The 17808-nt window shown below is 43.5% G+C and overlaps 1 protein-coding gene across 1 annotated transcript in view; it reads left to right on the top strand.

The window, feature by feature from the left end:
* Positions 1-17808, top strand: part of fto (FTO alpha-ketoglutarate dependent dioxygenase) — a 137133-nt gene that overhangs the window by 58325 nt on the left and 61000 nt on the right. Inside the window, exon 8 of the mRNA XM_056412673.1 lies at positions 2040-2173. Within this exon, the coding sequence (XP_056268648.1) occupies positions 2040-2173 (134 nt within the window). The remainder of the gene's footprint in view (positions 1-2039; positions 2174-17808) is intronic.

The raw sequence follows: 17808 nt of genomic DNA, 5'->3' as shown, positions 1-17808 counted from the left end.
CACACACCGCCTCCGTGTTTTGACACCTGTCCTGTGCGCTGTGGAGGAAGTAAGGAGCTACATTATACTCTGCTGCAAATATAAAAGTAACTCTTTTTTTCTTCTTCCCTTGAACACACACACACGCACACACACACACACACACGTGGGCAATCAAAAGCCATCTCCACGTGAATTGAGACGGACAGGTAGATTGTCAGAAAGGGATTAAAAGACGGGAAATGAAAGGTTCCCTTTGCATTGTGGGTGTTTGGATGACTGGGGAGAGGCGAGTGACTGTTAATGGGAAGAAATGAACGCGCTTTATTCTGGCGGGGTGTGACAGGAAGAGACTGTTCTTAACAAGGCGTCAGAGTCAGTCAGAGTTACAGATCCATCACTCGGAGGAAGAGGAGGAGGAGGAGAGACATTTAAGGATATTCAGAGAGTCTGTGAAGTGTAGAGAGAGAGAGAGAGAGAGGGGGATTTGAGTGTGGCTGACAGCGCTGCATTTAATTTGGGTTGCCAGATCCTTCTTCATTTGACTCTCCCTCTCAGCCGGCTTTAGAGGCTGTGGAGGTATTTCTTCTTCTTCTTCTTCTTCTTCTTTTTTTACCTGGACGTCTCAGATTAGCGACGATGTGCCGCGTCACACACTTTAATCCGGCCTGTAATTCATGTTTAACAAGGGGGAGGGGGGGGGGTACTCTCACATTACAACCGGCGGGCTGTGCAGGACGTGGTTAATTGACTCGCACACTCTTGATATTGGGTGTAATTCGCCCGTCCGTGTGATGTGAAACCGACTTTACACCCGACTTATCGCCCGGCGACGTCCCGGAGACGCTTAGTAAACTGGAAGAAGCTCGGCGGCGGAGGGAAATGTTTCGGGTCGTCTTTTAACTCGATTCCATGACTTTTTTTTCATATTTAGGGGGATTTAAATACACGCTAATAAATCGTGGTCGGTAGACGTCACGTCGTCGTGGGTTATCTTTTTTCCGAAGACACTTTTCTGGATGGAAAAGGGGGTGGAGTTTCTTGGGAATGGCGTTTCTTTTTTTATCCTCCCGACAGTCATTTAGTAATTTAGACAGGAAGTTCCTTCAGAATATAACGTACTATCATGTTGCCTTCAGAATAAAGGTAACGTCTCGGATTTTCTATCATCATTTTATCCATCATCTCTATAATAGACTAACATTTATTCCCATGCCTCACACAGATAATCACTACATTTGTAATTACATGTAGTTATAATAAAAAACGTTCCTTCACAATACATTCATCTTAACCCTTGTGTCGCCTTCGGGTCAATTTGACCCGATTCAATGTTTAATGTCGGTGTTCTTTCGGGAGTCAACAAACAAACATAAAGTACCTCACACTTAAACTTGGAAAACAATATTAATTCTAATAATTTTCTGGAGATTTTAATAGCTGGGGTCATATTGACCTCAAGGGTAAAATATGTTAGTAAATATAAAGGTAACAGGAGGGTTAAACATTGAATCGGGTCATATTGACCCGAAGGCGACAGGAGGGTGAAACATTGAATCGGGTCAAATTGACCCGAAGGCAACACAAGGGTTAATATTCTCCATAATATTCCCTATTTATCATATCTTTCCGTATGGATTGATTTAAAACGCAAGCTTTCCTTTATGATTTTCCTTTTCCGAAGACATTTTTATGGGTGGAAATGGAGGTGGAGTTTCTTGGGGAATGGCATTTCTTTTTTTTTCTCTTCCCGATGGTCATTTAGACAGTAAGTTCCTTTAGAATAAAACATACATTTTTGAAATGTCCCCACGGTGGGACGAATAAAGGTATATATCATATCGTATCATATCATACCATTTTGTTGCCTTCAGAATAAAGGTAACGTCTCGGAAGTCGTAATAAAAAAACATAAAATACATTTATCTTAATATTCTCCATAATATTCCTTATTTATCATATCTTTCTATATGTATTAATTTAAAACTTTATGTACATGTGCAAATCAAAATAACTCTACATCGACTTGACGCGGCCATTTTCTACTTTTTCTTTTTCAGACCACGCTCTTCCTGGATACGGTGGAGGAGGAAGAGGAGGAGGAGGAGGAAGGAAAGGGGAGGAGGGAGATGGCTGAAACTCTGCTGTCCGCCTTGACGGAGAGACACCAGCAGAGGCAGACCTGGAGAGACAGGTAACACCACGTGGGGTCAGGTGTGTGTGTGAGGCGGGTAAAGTAGGACGCACACACACACACACACACACACACACACACACACACAGGTGTCACTCCATCTTGGAAATGAGCCATCTGCTTAATATTTAAAGCTTTATGCTGAATTTCTTGAATTTTTACACAGCGGGCTGACATGAAATGTATGTTTCTATTTAAGTCGCCTTGAAATCCCCAAAACGAGGTCATAGAAAAAATGTGGCGTGCCGAAAAAAAAAAGAAGAAAAAGTTCATTCCAATTAGAGAGCCCGAAAACTGCAGCGAGCTCATTGAAGCTAATGGGGGAACATCGACTCTCTCAGTTATTAAATATATCTGCAAACGATAAATAACGCGTGTGAAACACTTCAGGGGTCAAAGGTCAACACCCAGGAAGTGACGACACATGAGTGTCATTACCAGGAAGCACCAGAGGCGGATATTTTGTGAATTCACCCCCAAAGAATTTGACACAACTTTGAGGCACAAGTAGAGGTCACAGCGATCGTGAAGCGCCACGCGGTCCTACTTCTCACCCAGAGGGGATTTAAACTCCACACGGGGTTCCTCCGGTCAGGGAAAACCTGGAAAAGTCATGGAATTTAAAAAACTGTTTATCTCCAGGCCTGGAAAAGTTTATAACTTTTGGAAAAGTCATGGAAATGTGTTATATTCACATGTTAATTTACACTATATATATATATATATTTCTTTTTTTTAAATATATATATATATTTTTTTATATGTGTATGTATATATTTAAAAAAAGATTTATATTTATTAAAAAAGAATATATATATATATTTATATATATATAAAAAAATATATATATATACTGTATGCTTTGGAATTCTCATTATTGGTTTAAATTGTTCCCATTTTTCATCGATGCACCAAGATTTCACAAAATGTTTGGTCACGTAAATTTGGTTTAAAGTCCTGGAAATCCATTTTTAAATTCCAGCATGTGAACGCTGCCCACAGAGACGCGCCGCGGTGCGTTTGTGGTCCGTTGGTCTGGCAGCTATCACCACGACACGTGTGCCTCGGATAAACCAGCTCACTTCCTTCCTCCCAGATAAGGATTAGAACACTGGCCATTCATTCAGATAAAGAAGGGCCTCACACACACACACAAATACACACACACATACACACACACACACACACACATACATACACGCAGTGTTATTTTAGCTGTTCATTATCTCCCCCTCAGCACTAGCTGGAGGACACACACACACAAACACCAGCATGCATGTGTATACTAGATCTGCATTCACATATGTTTCACTGCTTATTGTCTCTATCGATGGTTTTGACCTCCAGTGACACACACACACACACACACACACACACACACACACACACACACACACACACACACACGCTTTGGACCAGAGTGCCCGGGGCAGTTACCCACAGAATAGAAATTCCTGAGAACAACATCTTCTCCTTTTTTTGAGGGATGCGTGTCAGCTTCCTGCAGCGTGACCCCCCCCCCCCCTGTTTTTGGGCTATCTCCCTCAGTTGACCCTCAGCCCCCCCCCCCCCCCCTGTCCAGATGAGCCTTGTAAACGGGCTGTTTCCACACACCTTTGCCTTCACCGGCCTCACAACGTCGGCTCTGATAGTGCATTCCGGCTGCAGGTGCTGAAAGCTAGAAACCATGTCGCCACACACACACACACACACACACACACACACACACACAACCTGCCCCCCCCCACACCCACCACCCACAATGCTATGTTAGCATGTCTAACCCCTCGGCCCACCCTCAAGACCCCGAAGACCAGTATCACACACCAGGACAGGAAGAGCTCCGTCCTCGTCCAGACGTTTACTCCATCAGCGGCGGAGGGCTGATTAGATTAGTTTTCTGGAGGAGGGCGAGCGTGCCACACAATGTGTTTGAACTCCAGCTGCTCCTGATACCCCCCCCCCCTCACCCCCTCCCTTTACACACATTAAATGTCTATCCCTAACCCCCCCTCACCCCCATTGCCCCCCACTTACAACAGAGAGCCGGAGGGGCCACGCTGTCAAGTGGCTGTCAACAGATCTCATCCACGCCACACTAACCACATGGCCGTGTGCAATGTTAAGTGGGGACGCACTGGTACTGGTTACCGGGCAGAAAGAAAAGAGTTTGTATTTCTTCCGCGCATACTAATTAGAAGGTAAAGTTATTGTTTTGGATTACGGATGCGGCGTGTGCCGAACAGGAACTCAGGGTCACATGTATTTAAATCATTTATTTTCATAAAGCCTCTTTTTTTAATTTATTAATAAGCTGATTTATTTCTTCTTTCTCGGGGTCCAAATTAGTTTTCTTCCCACCCGATATGCAACAGGCGAGCTTATTTTATATATTTTTTTTATCATAATACTTCACTTTTTATTCAGTGCGTAATACTTTTTCCCCCCAAAAAAGAACGGAGAAAAAACAACAACAACGGGTGATTGATGACTCCCGCTAGAGGCGCATAAACATAAACAACCGGCGCTGATTGATTAAGTTTCTGGACGACTTTTGTTTCTTCAACACCGGTTTTTAAAGCGGCGCTGGTCGGCTCGCTGCCGCTTTCTGCCTCCGGGGCGTTTTTTTTATTTTTTAGTACCGACCGAGAAGCAACAAAAAAAAGAAGAGAGAAATTGGACCCGGTGACCAGTGAGTGACTTATAGGCACTCAGAGTGAGCGATGCCTCGGCTCGCCTCGCTCTGAGCCCGCCGAGTTATGAGAGCTTTTTTTAATTTATTTTTATTCTTATGAGCTTTTCTGGTAACCGGGTTTTCCCCCGATGCACACGGTGAATTCTTTGATCGATGCTGCCCTCCGCGGCGTCCCCCTTTTTTTTGGTAAATGCCCCGCGAGTGCCCCTAGAAATAGATGGATTATTATGAGGGCGGGTGCGCTGGAGGAGAGACGCTGAAGTACGGCGCACAGGAAGTGCAGATTAAGGCACAACCTCCGGGGAACGTATTACAAAAATGGCACTAGAAGTATAGAACGCTTAATACTGGAGCCATTAGGGGTTTTATTTAACTTATACACAAATACCACCGAAGAAGAATACACTGTCTGACATCAGGGGAGGACATTTACATATTTTTTAGGGGGTAATTTTTTTTCCCACTTACTGAAATCCAGGAGCATTAAAAAAGAAATTGGGGGCACTTGTTGAGACTTGTGAAATAACATTTAACCTTTATTCACAAATAATAAATATACTTATTAAGGCTTACAGTATATGAGGAATTGTCATAAAAATGGCAATAAGACGATTAGGCAGTAGTCTACGGATTCAAAGTGTTTTCTTAGATAAAAAATGAAAATAAAAACATAAATCAGACAGTCATATTCAATTTGTTTGTTATTTATTTGTGGTTATTTATTGTTATTTACATACTATTTTTTTTAAATTCAAAATTATATTTATTCATTTATTTATTGTTCTTTACTTACTATAAATTATTATTAGTTTTTTATAATTCTAAATTATATTTATTTGTTATTTACATACTATAAATTATTATTATTTGTAATTAAAAATTATATTTATAGTTTTTTTGTGTGTGTATCTACCTAGTCCAGGCAATGCAGACTTAACAAAAAGAACAAAAACAAAAAGCTATTCCATTATCTTAACTATGGGGCATTTGTTGCCCCTCCTCGTGACATCAGGGGCAACATTATATTTCTTCGGGGCAGCTTTGCCCTTTGCCCTCGTGTATTTCTGACGCACTGCAAGTACACAGAAAATCCAAACTCACTCACGGTAGATATTCGATAAGATGCCATCTCGAATCTGTCCGATTACAGTATTGAACCCTCGGGGACGAGGTGACCTCACGCTGACCTTCCCGTGCCTGGAGGTCAACACTGACCAACAGGAAAAAAAAACCCATAAAAGATGTGGGTTTTCTGGTCACAGCCGGCGAGCAAAAACACGGGAAGGGAACAGCTGCGAGTTTTTGTACTGACCATGCAAACTGCTGTAGGCTTTGTAAGGTCATTATATGATAATGAAAATCATTACAGAATTACATGGGGGTTTAGGACATGAGAGCAGCGGGGAGGGGGGAGGAGGGGAGGGGGGGGGGCGCACTGGGTTTGATAAATGGACTGTGAAGGTGCCCATCTGGCTCTCTCTCTCCTGCTCTTTTATCCACGCTCGTCCTTTACTGCCCCCCCCCCCCCCCCCTTTCATTCCCCGGTGTAAAAGCAAGCCGGCCAGCTAGTGAAACATTAACAGAGTGCAAACCCTCCAAAGAAGAAGAGGTGGAGACGGGCGGAGGTGTTTTTTAAATATTTGTATATATGCTCCGTGCATGACTTCCCTCTCAGAGCGGGGGGGGGCAGGGGGCGTTGACCTTTGGCATCAGTCGGACGGCTCTGGACGAGCGAGTCACGTTCTTTGTCTCGTTGGCTTCTCGATGCCATTCAGTTTTTTTTTTTAAATAGTCCGTTTTAATTTGTTTCTCCATTTATTTTGTGACTAAAGAGGCGGAGGCAGCCATGTTCATCTGCCTCCCGTTGGTAGACAGTTACTCATATAATGGGCTTTTTCTATCTATGCTAGGCACTTATTTTGTTTCTTTTGATCGTCTTTATGACATGTATGTCCCCCCAAAGGAGAGCCTCCAATTCAATTTGTCTTCATGTAGTTTATTCCGGATTATTTTGAGACCTGAAATGTTCTAATTTAAACCACAACTCATCTATTATCTAATTAAAAGTGCGTCGCCCCCCCTTGAAAAGCCGAGTTGACCCCGTTACACTATAATAGCTGAACCGTCTGACTCTGTGTATGACTCCTCTCCGACTTACTGAAGTCTCTATCCCGCGACAAAGGCCGACATCAGCTGACACGGCCGGCCGAGCCGGAGGCCCACGTGTCCGCAGCTGCACTCGTCACTCGGCTGTCCGGCTCGACCCCCCGTGACCTCTAGGGGGCCGTGTCACAGCCTCCGTCGGCTTTATGTTTCCTGGCATTGTCGAACGCCCTCTTGTCCTCACCTGGATGTGGAGAGACGCTTCACAAAAGGGACTCCGGTCTGTCATCAACACCAAAGGGGGGGGGGGGGGGGTCAGAGACCTGACGTTGAAGCCGGGTTGACCCCTCCGCTGGTGATGTCAGCTACCAGTTGAACCCCCCCCTGCGGAGACGCATAGAGACGAGATATATAAAAGGGAGAGAGAGAGAGACCTCCGTCGGCATCTCAGTGCCGGAGTGGTGACATTTCTTTTGTGTCGGACCACGCCCCGCACCCCGGGGTGGGGGCCCGGGAGTCCGGAGACAATGGAGGTCCCCCTGTCCCAGATGGGAGTTGCAAAGATTGTCAACGTCGCGTCCACAATGGAGACGGGCCGAGCGCAGCCTTGTCTAATGTGGCCGATGACCTCGTGAAAGCCCCAGAAGTGGAGACGCCATACTGCAGGGATTAATCTCACGGCGTTTACAACTCACTCTCTTTAATACACTCAAAGGGTTCCCACAGAGCCGTCCGGGCCGCCGTGATTGGCCGAGGGTTTGAGTGTGCGTGAAGGTAGATTTGTCTAGATGCGTCTTTTTTTATTACGCAAATTTAAAAAAAGAAAAAGGTTTTGAGAGCAAATTTGTCGTTTGTAAGTAAATTAATTACGTTTTGAAGATGACTTTTTGTTGTTGGAAATAAAAATCTTTGCTCTCAAATTCAAAAAATCCGCGAAAAAAAGAAAATAATCCGCTCTCCAAACGAAAAGCACGCAAAAATAAATCAAAGCTTTTCCAAGTAAAATTCTCAAAACCCTTTGACCCGACAAAATAAAAACCTGCGCTCTCGAAACGATAATCTACGAGTTGAGTTTGGACGTAGTGGGCGGGGCTTAGGCTGCTGAATGTGCGAGGAGTTTCTATTGGTGGGTTTGACTTGCTCTCGGCTCGCTACGCTAACGGGAGGTTACTGTGTAACGTATTTAAAATGTTTGAGCTAACGTTACATGCTCGCGGAAAGTCATCACGGCAGCCCTCCATGTCGTTATTAAAATAAAATTACAAAAAATCCACGGCACTAACGACATGATAAAAGTGAAGTGCTGCTACTTTTAAAATACTTTTGACAAAACGGAGCAATGTGATGCAGACTCACCTCCGCGTCCTCCTCACCGTAACCTCCCGCTAGCGTAGCGAGCCGAGAGCCGAGAGCAAGTCAAACCGACCAATAGAAACTCCTCGCTCACTCAGCAGCTTAAGCCCCGCCCACTACGCACAAACTCAACTCGTAGCTTTTTGTTTCGAGAGCGCAGGTTTTTCTCTGTGAGCAAATGTTTTTATTTTGAGAGCAAATATTTTTGAGAAATGTTGCTATACAAAACCTTTTTTGTTGTACTTAAGCCCCGCCCCCTACGCCCAAACTCAACTCGTAGCTTTTTGTTTTGTTTGCAATTTTCTTTTTTTTAAGAGCAAATGTTTTTGATTCTAGTTTCATCAGCAAAACAAACAAATTTACTTAAAAATGAGAAATTTGCTTTCAAAACCTTTTTTGTTGTACTTAAGCCCCGCCCCCTACGCCCAAACTCAACTCTTTCCTTTTCGTTTTGTGTGCAAGTTTTTTTTTTTTAAGAGCAAATGTTTTTGATTCTAATCAGCAAAACGAACAATTAATTTACTTAAAAACGAGAAATTTACCCTCCAGACCTTTTTTATTTGATTGCGTAATAAAGATCGCACTGGGTCCTTCCAGACTTTCCTTCGCTCTGATTGGCTGTTGCATTCGCTGCATTTCGGGTAATGATGTTATTTTTTTCTTCACGATAAAGTAAAACGACAAGCTGGCATCAAGCTGCCAATAAGTAGCTTTAATTCGGGCGGCGGTGGCGTCCGTGATGGCGTCATTTAACCACGGTTCTGGTTGGCGGCCGGCCGGTCACCCGGGTCCCGTGTGATGAACGCGAGCACCTCTAGGGGGCGTGTTCACCAGATCCTCCACGCCGCCTCCACCGCGAGCAGAAGCGACGGTTTCTCTGCTCTCCGCCATTGTTTATCTTTTACCACACACAGACACACACACACACACAGACACACACACACACACACAGACACACACACACACACACCTGTGTGTAGACAAGGAACTCCCATCCAACAGCCATGTTCTTCCTGTGTGTTTTCTCTTCTTTTTGTTGTTGTCTTTGCCGTGTTTACTCTGTTCGGGGCGCTGGAGGAGAAAACAAACGAGTGCATGTCATCCGTCTCTTTCATGGCGGCCGGGCGCCCTGTAATTAGCGCGCACGCGGCGGTTAGCCCGAGACGCTGTCGTCTACTTTGTCGGTCTTTATCTAAAACACGCCTGTGTGGTCCCTCAGACCGGGTTACATGCGTGTCTTCGACGTGTGTGTGTATGTATGTGTGTGTGTGTGTGTGTGTGTGTGTAGATTATGAATTATTCTTCTCCTCTTGCACCTTGTTTCACAATCAGTCCGTCAGCTATGCATGACGCGTCCTGACCTCAGGTGACCTGTATGTGTGTATATATATTTATATATATTATATACATATACATATATATATATACATACACATATATATATACATATATATATACATATATACATACATATATATATTTATTTATATATATATATATATATACATGTGTATATATATAATATATGTATTTATATATATACATATATATATATTTACATACATGTGTATATATATATATATACACACATATATATATGTGTGTGTGTATATACATGTGTGTGTGTGTGTGTGTATATATATATATGTGTGTATATATATTAGGGCTGTGAAACTATTACAAATTTTAATCAAATTAATCACAGGTTTCTGTGGATTAATCATGATTAATCACATATTACCGATATTCTCGGTATATTTTTGTGAGAACAAAAAGATTTATGACAAGACGGATATATACATTTAGACACAGGGATGCACATAACTTGCTCACCAGTGCGCGCGCTGGCATCGGAGCTCTGCTGCGTGCGAGACGGAGATCGGAGTGTTAACGCGACACGTAGAGACAGAAATGACATGCTGCTGTCGAGACGACCAACAACAGACGTATATATGCGGTAAAGAAAATTAACTAATTAATCCTGTAATTTAATCATTACGCGTTAACGCGTTATTTTTCACAGCACTAATATATATGTATATATATATGTGTGTATATATATATATATGTATGTGTGTATATATATGTATATACATTACCGTTCAAAAGTTTGGGGTCATCCAGACAATTTCGTGTCTTCCATGAAAACTCACTTTTATTTATCAAATGAATTGAAAATTGAATAGAAAATATAGTCAAGACATTGACAAGGCTAGAAATAATGATTAATATTTGAAGTATTCATTTTGTTCTTCAAACTTCAAGCTCAAAGGAAGGCCAGTTGTATAGCTTATATCACCAGCATAACTGTTTTCAGCTGTGCTAACACAATTGCACAAGGGTTTTCTAATCAGATATTAGTCTTCTAAGGCGATTAGTAAACACAATGTACCATTAGAACACTGGAGTGATAGTTGATGGAAATGGGCCTCTATACACCTCTGGAGATATTTCATTAGAAACCAGACACTTCCACCTAGAATAGTCATTTACCACATTAACAATGTATAGTGGGTATTTTTGATTAATGTTATCTTTAATGAAAAAACAGTGCTTTTCTTTGAAAAATAAAGACATTTCTAAGTGACCCCAAACTTTTGAACAGTAGTGTATATATGTATGTGCATATATATATATATGTATATACATATGTGTGTATGTATGTATATATATAAATAAATAATATAATGTGTGTATATATACACATACACACAATGTGCATATCACATGATGCATGCTGCCGTACCCCCATCGCGGTGAAGTCCTCCGTGAGCACCTGGAATCAGACGACCGTTTACGGCTATTTTCTTTACCTTTTACTTACCGTACAAACAAAGTTCTCCCCGTGTAAACACACACTTATCTCCATCCTGCCTTGTCCTTAGAGCAGCCGGTAATTGGCCGTCGAGGTACACGCTTTCTCTCGTTATGTGGTTGCAGTGGGAATGGAAGGCTGGCTCCTGGCAGCGCTCGGCATCACGCTCCCCCTCTCTCCTTGTTGACTCGACTCACAAAACTGCATTAAAGTGCACGCCGGTTTTAATGGAAACGGTCATTTTCGTAATTATGCATTTCAGAATAAGAGCTTTGGCAACGCCGCGTGGCACAGAAAGGGAGAAGGAGAGAGTTCTAGATGTCATTAAAAAGTCCCGCAGACATTTAAACACACTTGTTGCAGAACCAGTTGCCCATTAAATGCTGTTTTTTTAATTTTTATATGGAAACAAGATTTTGTATTTTGGAAACAAGACAATGTGGTGAGGAGAGAAGGGGAGGGAATGTTTTACTGGTAGTCACACAAAATAAAACCCGGGACATTCTTTCTGGTCGAACCCAAAATCTCCGAGAGCTGATGGAGCATGATTGGGGTTGAGGATGTGTGGCGGGCGGCGTGAGAAGCAAACGGCGAGCGCGGCGGAGGCTGGGAAAACATCTCGCTCATCTAGAGTTGATCCTGTTCGGGGTTCATACGGTCACGGAAAACCTGGAGGAAGTCCTGGGATTTAAACATGGTTACCAGGCCTGGAAAAGTTATATATAAAAAAATACAAAAGTTATTGAGATTTTTTATTATATTCATGTGTTAATTCACATGGTGTATATATATATATATATATGGAAAAGTTATTGAGATTTTGTATTATATTCACATGGTGTATATATATATATTTGTATTTGTATATATTTTTATGTATGTGTATATATATATTTATATGTGTATATATATATATTAGGGCTGTCAATCGATTAAAAAAATTAACTAATTAATCGCACATTTTGAAATTCATTAATCGCGAGTAATCGCAATTAAAAGTTAAAAGTTCCTTCTTTTTAAAGACCAAACTTCACACAGAGCTGTGTTTCAAAGAGGCTCCTACCTATAAAGTGCCAGCGAGGTATTTAATATTGTGGATGATAAATTGTTTCTTCAGTGAAACATCAGATTAGTAAAAAAAAAAGAAGTATATTGAGACCCCATTGGTCTTGTCATCTTTACCACTGAACAGCAGAACCAGTGGCCTTGGTGACTGACTGACATTCACATATGTCACGTTAACCCTCTGGAGGCTGGGGGCATTTTATACATTTTACAAAATAAATTAAATTCACCTTTTAAAGGCGTTTGCATATGACACATACCCACGTGTTCTACATCAAACATTCCAGAACAATCTCAGCTCTGAAATGAGGCTCAGTTGTCCTGGTGCCGTGTTCTCTGCTCTCTGACTGACAGGCTGCTAAATGAGCCTCACCTGTGAGGTGGGAGGTCCTTTGTGATTTACTGAGTGTTCATTGGTTGTTTTTTCCCCAAAATGTTGACAGACAAACGGATTGACCAATCACGTTGAAGGTTTCGTGTGACGAGTTCTTTCCGCGCGTCCCCCGACACGTCGCCCCTCTGTTCCTCTGTGTATCAGAGGGGGAGACGGGAGGAAGGAGGAGCAGGAGGAAACCCGACTGATTCATCCACGAATTAAACTGATTTCTGCTCCTTATTTTCGCGGAGAAATAATTGTTTTAAAAACGGAAACGGTGTTAAACCGTAGTGCCGCGGTTTGACACTCGGTTTGAGTGTAAAAACGTAAACGAACACCGGAAGTAAACAAAGTTGCGTTAAAATATTTTAGTGCGTTAACGCGGCCAAATTAATCTCATAGATTAACGCGTTAACGCTGACAGCCCTAATATATATATATATAAAATACAAATATAATATATATATATACACACACATACACATATATATATATATATACATATACACACACACACAATGTGCATATCACATGCACATTATACATGCATGCCCACCTCATCTACCACACACACACACACACACACACACCCCTCCCCGTCCACTCGCTCCATCCCTGCTCTCTCTCCTCTGTTAATTATAATCCACGCCGCTGGAACACTTCATTTCACATCGCAGCATATTGTCTCTTCAAGGCCCGCCGGGCGGCTCGTAAATTATCCTGAAGGTGAGGACGCAAGTTGGGAGGAGATAGTTATGAAAATTTCATCTGTCTGCCGTAGCGGCCGCAGCTGCTGCTGTCAAGCGGCCGCGTGCCAGAGGAATTACACCGGGTCACCGTGTGCGTGTGTGTGTGTGTGTGTCACACGCATGCAGGTCCCTGTGTAGCTTCCCTTGTGTGTGTGTGTGTCACGGGGCCGGTGTGCACAGAGGGTTGGCCAGGTAAGACCCGCCTGTCAGTGTGTGGAACATCTCTGGCGTCGCTGTCACCCCCCCCCTCCCCCCCGCTCTCTGCCCCTGTAGCGGGGGACGAGCTCTCAGGGCGGTCCCCAAGCTGTCGCTGTTCGTTCCCGCCACGGCGGCGGGACGCGGCCGGCAGGTGGCCGCACCTTTAGTCCCGTACCCACTGTGATCATCTGCTCCGGTAAGTTATGTATTCCAGGAGCGCGGGTTGCATAGTTTATGTTTGACCTTTGACCCGTGAGAGTGCGTCCGGTGTTCTCCTGACAGCTCATCGCGCGGAGCCGTCGTCTCTTAGCGAATCCCGTATTTGGAGATTCTGCAGAGCGGCAATTAGTAAGAAAAGGAAAACAGAGTACCCCCCCCCCCCCTCCCTCCCTCTCTCCCTCCCCCCATCTTTTCTAAAAATTCTATCGGGACCAAAAGTCCGCCGCTGTTAATTACGATTCCGACTCGATCTCCCGCTGACGAATGGCGGCGACGTGAGAGAGAGGGAGAGAGAGGGAGGTGTCGGCGGCGCCGCTTCCGTGTACGGAGGCGAGCCTCCGAAATGGGTCATCAATCCCGCCGTGATAAACGTCTGCCGGAGTAATGACTCTCTTATCGGCGGTCCGGATTATCGCGGATATTCCGTAATTAGTGTCGCCGCACAAAGTCCCCGACAGATGTTTTCCGATCGAGGCACAATATGGCCGCCTTGTTTTCCTGCTGCAGGGGAACTTCCTGCTAGAGAATAGGGGGGGGGGGAGGAGCTTTCAGGATAAGACGCGTCTTCAGCGGGGAAAGTGTGCACGTGTTTTGCCACACAAACACACACACACACACGTATGGAGCCACACACACTTGAGAGCTCATGACCCGATCGGAGCTGAATCCACAGCCTGAGGTCCATCCTTCAGCTATTGAGCTCGGGTGTCACGTGACTGAGAGCCAGGAGGTTCTTCCTCCTCCTCCTCTTCCTCTTATCCCAGCCCCAGAGGTAACCACGGCTACGCCAGGGGGAGTGAACGATTCACTTTTAACTTCCTTTTCTCAAGTCCTCTTCCTCTTCTTCTTCCAGCTCTTGTGAAAAAAGATCCCAATGTGACGCATTCGGCCGGAGGTGTAGCCACCATTGAGGCCCCCCCCCCCACACACACACACACACACACGACTCCGCCCCGCACTAACACAACCGTCCCGACAGCTACTTCGAATACACTCTCTCCAAAAAAAAAAAAAACTATTTACATAAATATGTGCATGTAGATATAGATACCGCCATAAACCCTTTGTGTCTAGATTTCACATCGGATGATGTCCGACACACACACACACACACACACACACATGCGCAGCCGGCCGCTGACAGACGTGTAAGCAGATGCAGCCAGAACCGGTAATGGCAGGTGATTATAAGTGGCACGCGTGCCAAACTAATTAAACCCCTGGGTTGACAGCAGTGTTTTGGTAGCACCGGCATCCTGGCACGCCGGCGTTAGAATAATTGTGACGGCGGAACATTTCACCTGCGAGACGGCGGCTTACGACGCGGTTTATTTAACGTCGCTACAGAGTTAGCTTTGGGTTTGACGGCCGAGCCCAGAGGGGGGACCCGAGACGTCATTTCAGTTCCTCTGATGTTAGACGAGAAGTTCACACTGTTTGTTTGAGTGTGTGAACTTATTGTGTTATGATAATAACACAATGTAGAGAATTTACTAAGATATGATCCCACATCCATCTTTACAGGCAGAAAGACATTTACAGTATGTATGTGTGTGTGTATATATATATTGTATATTTGTGTATATGTGTATATATTTTATTTATTTCGATATATTTATGTATATATACATTCATGTATATATATATGTTTATATTTATATATATATATAAACATATATATACATATATTGCATATTTGTGTGTATGTGTATATATTTTATTTATTTATATATATTTATATATATATATTCATGTGTATATATTTATGTTTATATATATATATATATAAATATAAACGTATATATATATACATGAATATATATATATATACGGTATTTCTACACATATATACATGTATGTATACATAGTGAAGAAGAAAATAAAATAGTTGTATACAATTTATATATCACATAAATAACAGAGCTGGGAAGAAACTTAAAGAGTGAGGAAAGTTGTTTTTAAAAGACATCAAGTTTCAAGCGGTGATTTAAAGGAGGCCAAAGAGTCGTCCCACCTCTGCATGTCTCAGTCGGGACAAGGAGACGAGGAGGCGAGGAGACAAGGACGAGAGGACGAGTCTCTCTGTTGGTTCTCAGGTCATCACTTCTCCAGCTGGAGGGCTGGAGCTGTACGCCACCTCCCAGGTCAGAGCGGGGCCACGAACTGCACGAGAGGCACACACACGCTCACACACACGCACGCGGACACCTGGATGGTTGAGTAAGAATTCCGACATGCCGTGAGTTCTGTGGAAACGAGCTGAGCTGTAACCGACTTGACTGATTCATGCGTTCGGCCTGCGCAGGTGTGTCTCGGTGGCCAGGTGCACACACACACACACCGCTGCATCACGGTGTGTGTGCCTGCGCAGGTGTGTCTCGGTGGCCAGGTGCACACACACACACACCGCTGCATCACGGTGTGTGTCTGTGTGTGCACTCCAGGCGAGTCAAACATTTTAGAAAAAAATAAATGTTTTTTTTACTTTAAAAAATCTGAAACCATGACGCTGACTCCGTTTGAGCGTTTTCAGCGCGGCCACGTCCGGTTTATGAGCCGGCGGCGTATCGTACACCTTCATGTGATCTTACACGACCAGTATCTACACGCTCATGACATTTCTTTACTGCATGTATAGTATTTAGGCCCCGCCCCTTACAGGCTGCTCTTCCTCCTCCACGTGCATCGCTCTTCCTCGCCGCTCTACAAGCATCACTTCCACTCTCCAGGTTTTTTTTTAAAGCCCGCGTTGGGTCTCGACGGCTTTAAGCCGGTTCGTAGAAGAAGCGAAGAATCGTCTCTTTGAAGGCGCCGCGGCCGATGGCGCCCGATAGCCGCGGCTTAGCGGGTCCTCATTATGTGCTGCAGCAAGCTGATTAACACATTTGATTTGTGTGTGTGTGTGTGTGAGGGTACAGTGGAGTGTGTGTGTGTGTGTGTCCCGTTCACGCGCCTCCAGGCCGCCGCCGCCGCGTTATCAGTTTCCTCAACCTTGTCGTACTAATTACGGTCCATATTTACTCGCGTTCTCTTTTTGTTGCGCGGCCTCGATAGGCATCTGCGAGCGGCTCGGGCCGCGACGGCGGCGCTCATTAACACGCCGATGATGTGCGATAGGTCTATCTGGCGACGATACGGGGGGGGGGGGGATTCGGGGAGCTTTACCCCCCCGAAAAAAGAGGTCACGATGCAAAATGTTGTCAGCTTTTTTTCGCAACCACAAAGCATGTTATGCTCCCGTTATCGGCGACACTGATTGGGATTTCGGGCGAAATACTGGAATCAAAGACGAATGGGAAAAAAAACATCGACGCTATAACTTCTTATTAAATTGTATTATTGGCTATTGTAACTTGTAACAAGGAAGAAACGACATCGATAAAACATGTCGCTCGTAGATAAAAGGCCTTTAGCTTCATGTTATGGAGCTCATCAGCGTACGGATGTTTCCAGACTTTCCTTTATTCATGTTCAACTACATTTAGGAGTTTCTCATTTTTACATTTAATTTCCAGAAGTCATCGTAAGAGCTAACGGAACAAACAGAAATGAGCTGTAAACATTAATTAGATGATGTTCATATATACATGTGGGCATTAATCACAACATTTTCTCCTTCTTAAAGGGAACATATAGATAAAGGCTACAATTAGCATCTGATTACAAATCATTTTACAAGTTAATTAAAGAATAAAGTCACTAAACATGAAGTCGAAGCCCAAATATAACACAAAGTACCGTGTTCCGGTTCCAGCTCGGTGCTGAGACATTTATAGAGTGATAGAAATACTCATGAACATCTTCTCTTTCTGTACACCCAGCTAACGCACTTTTTGCGATTTCATGTGACGAGATTTACATCGACTTCCGGTCTCGCTGAAAGAGCTTCAAAATAAAAGGACCTAAAACATACAAAGACACATACAAAATAAAGGCTTGCGGGAAATAGTCGCCATATTAATGGAACCTTTTCAGTCATTTTATACATATATATTTATTATTATTATATTTATATGTATATATGTATATTATTATATATTTATTATATTTATATGTATGTAT

The sequence above is a fragment of the Pseudoliparis swirei genome, chromosome 4 (genome assembly GCF_029220125.1).
Source record: "Pseudoliparis swirei isolate HS2019 ecotype Mariana Trench chromosome 4, NWPU_hadal_v1, whole genome shotgun sequence".
Taxonomy (NCBI): Eukaryota; Metazoa; Chordata; class Actinopteri; order Perciformes; family Liparidae; genus Pseudoliparis; species Pseudoliparis swirei.
The sequence above is the reverse complement of the archived record's forward strand: the minus strand, read 5'-3'. Positions and strand labels throughout refer to the sequence as shown.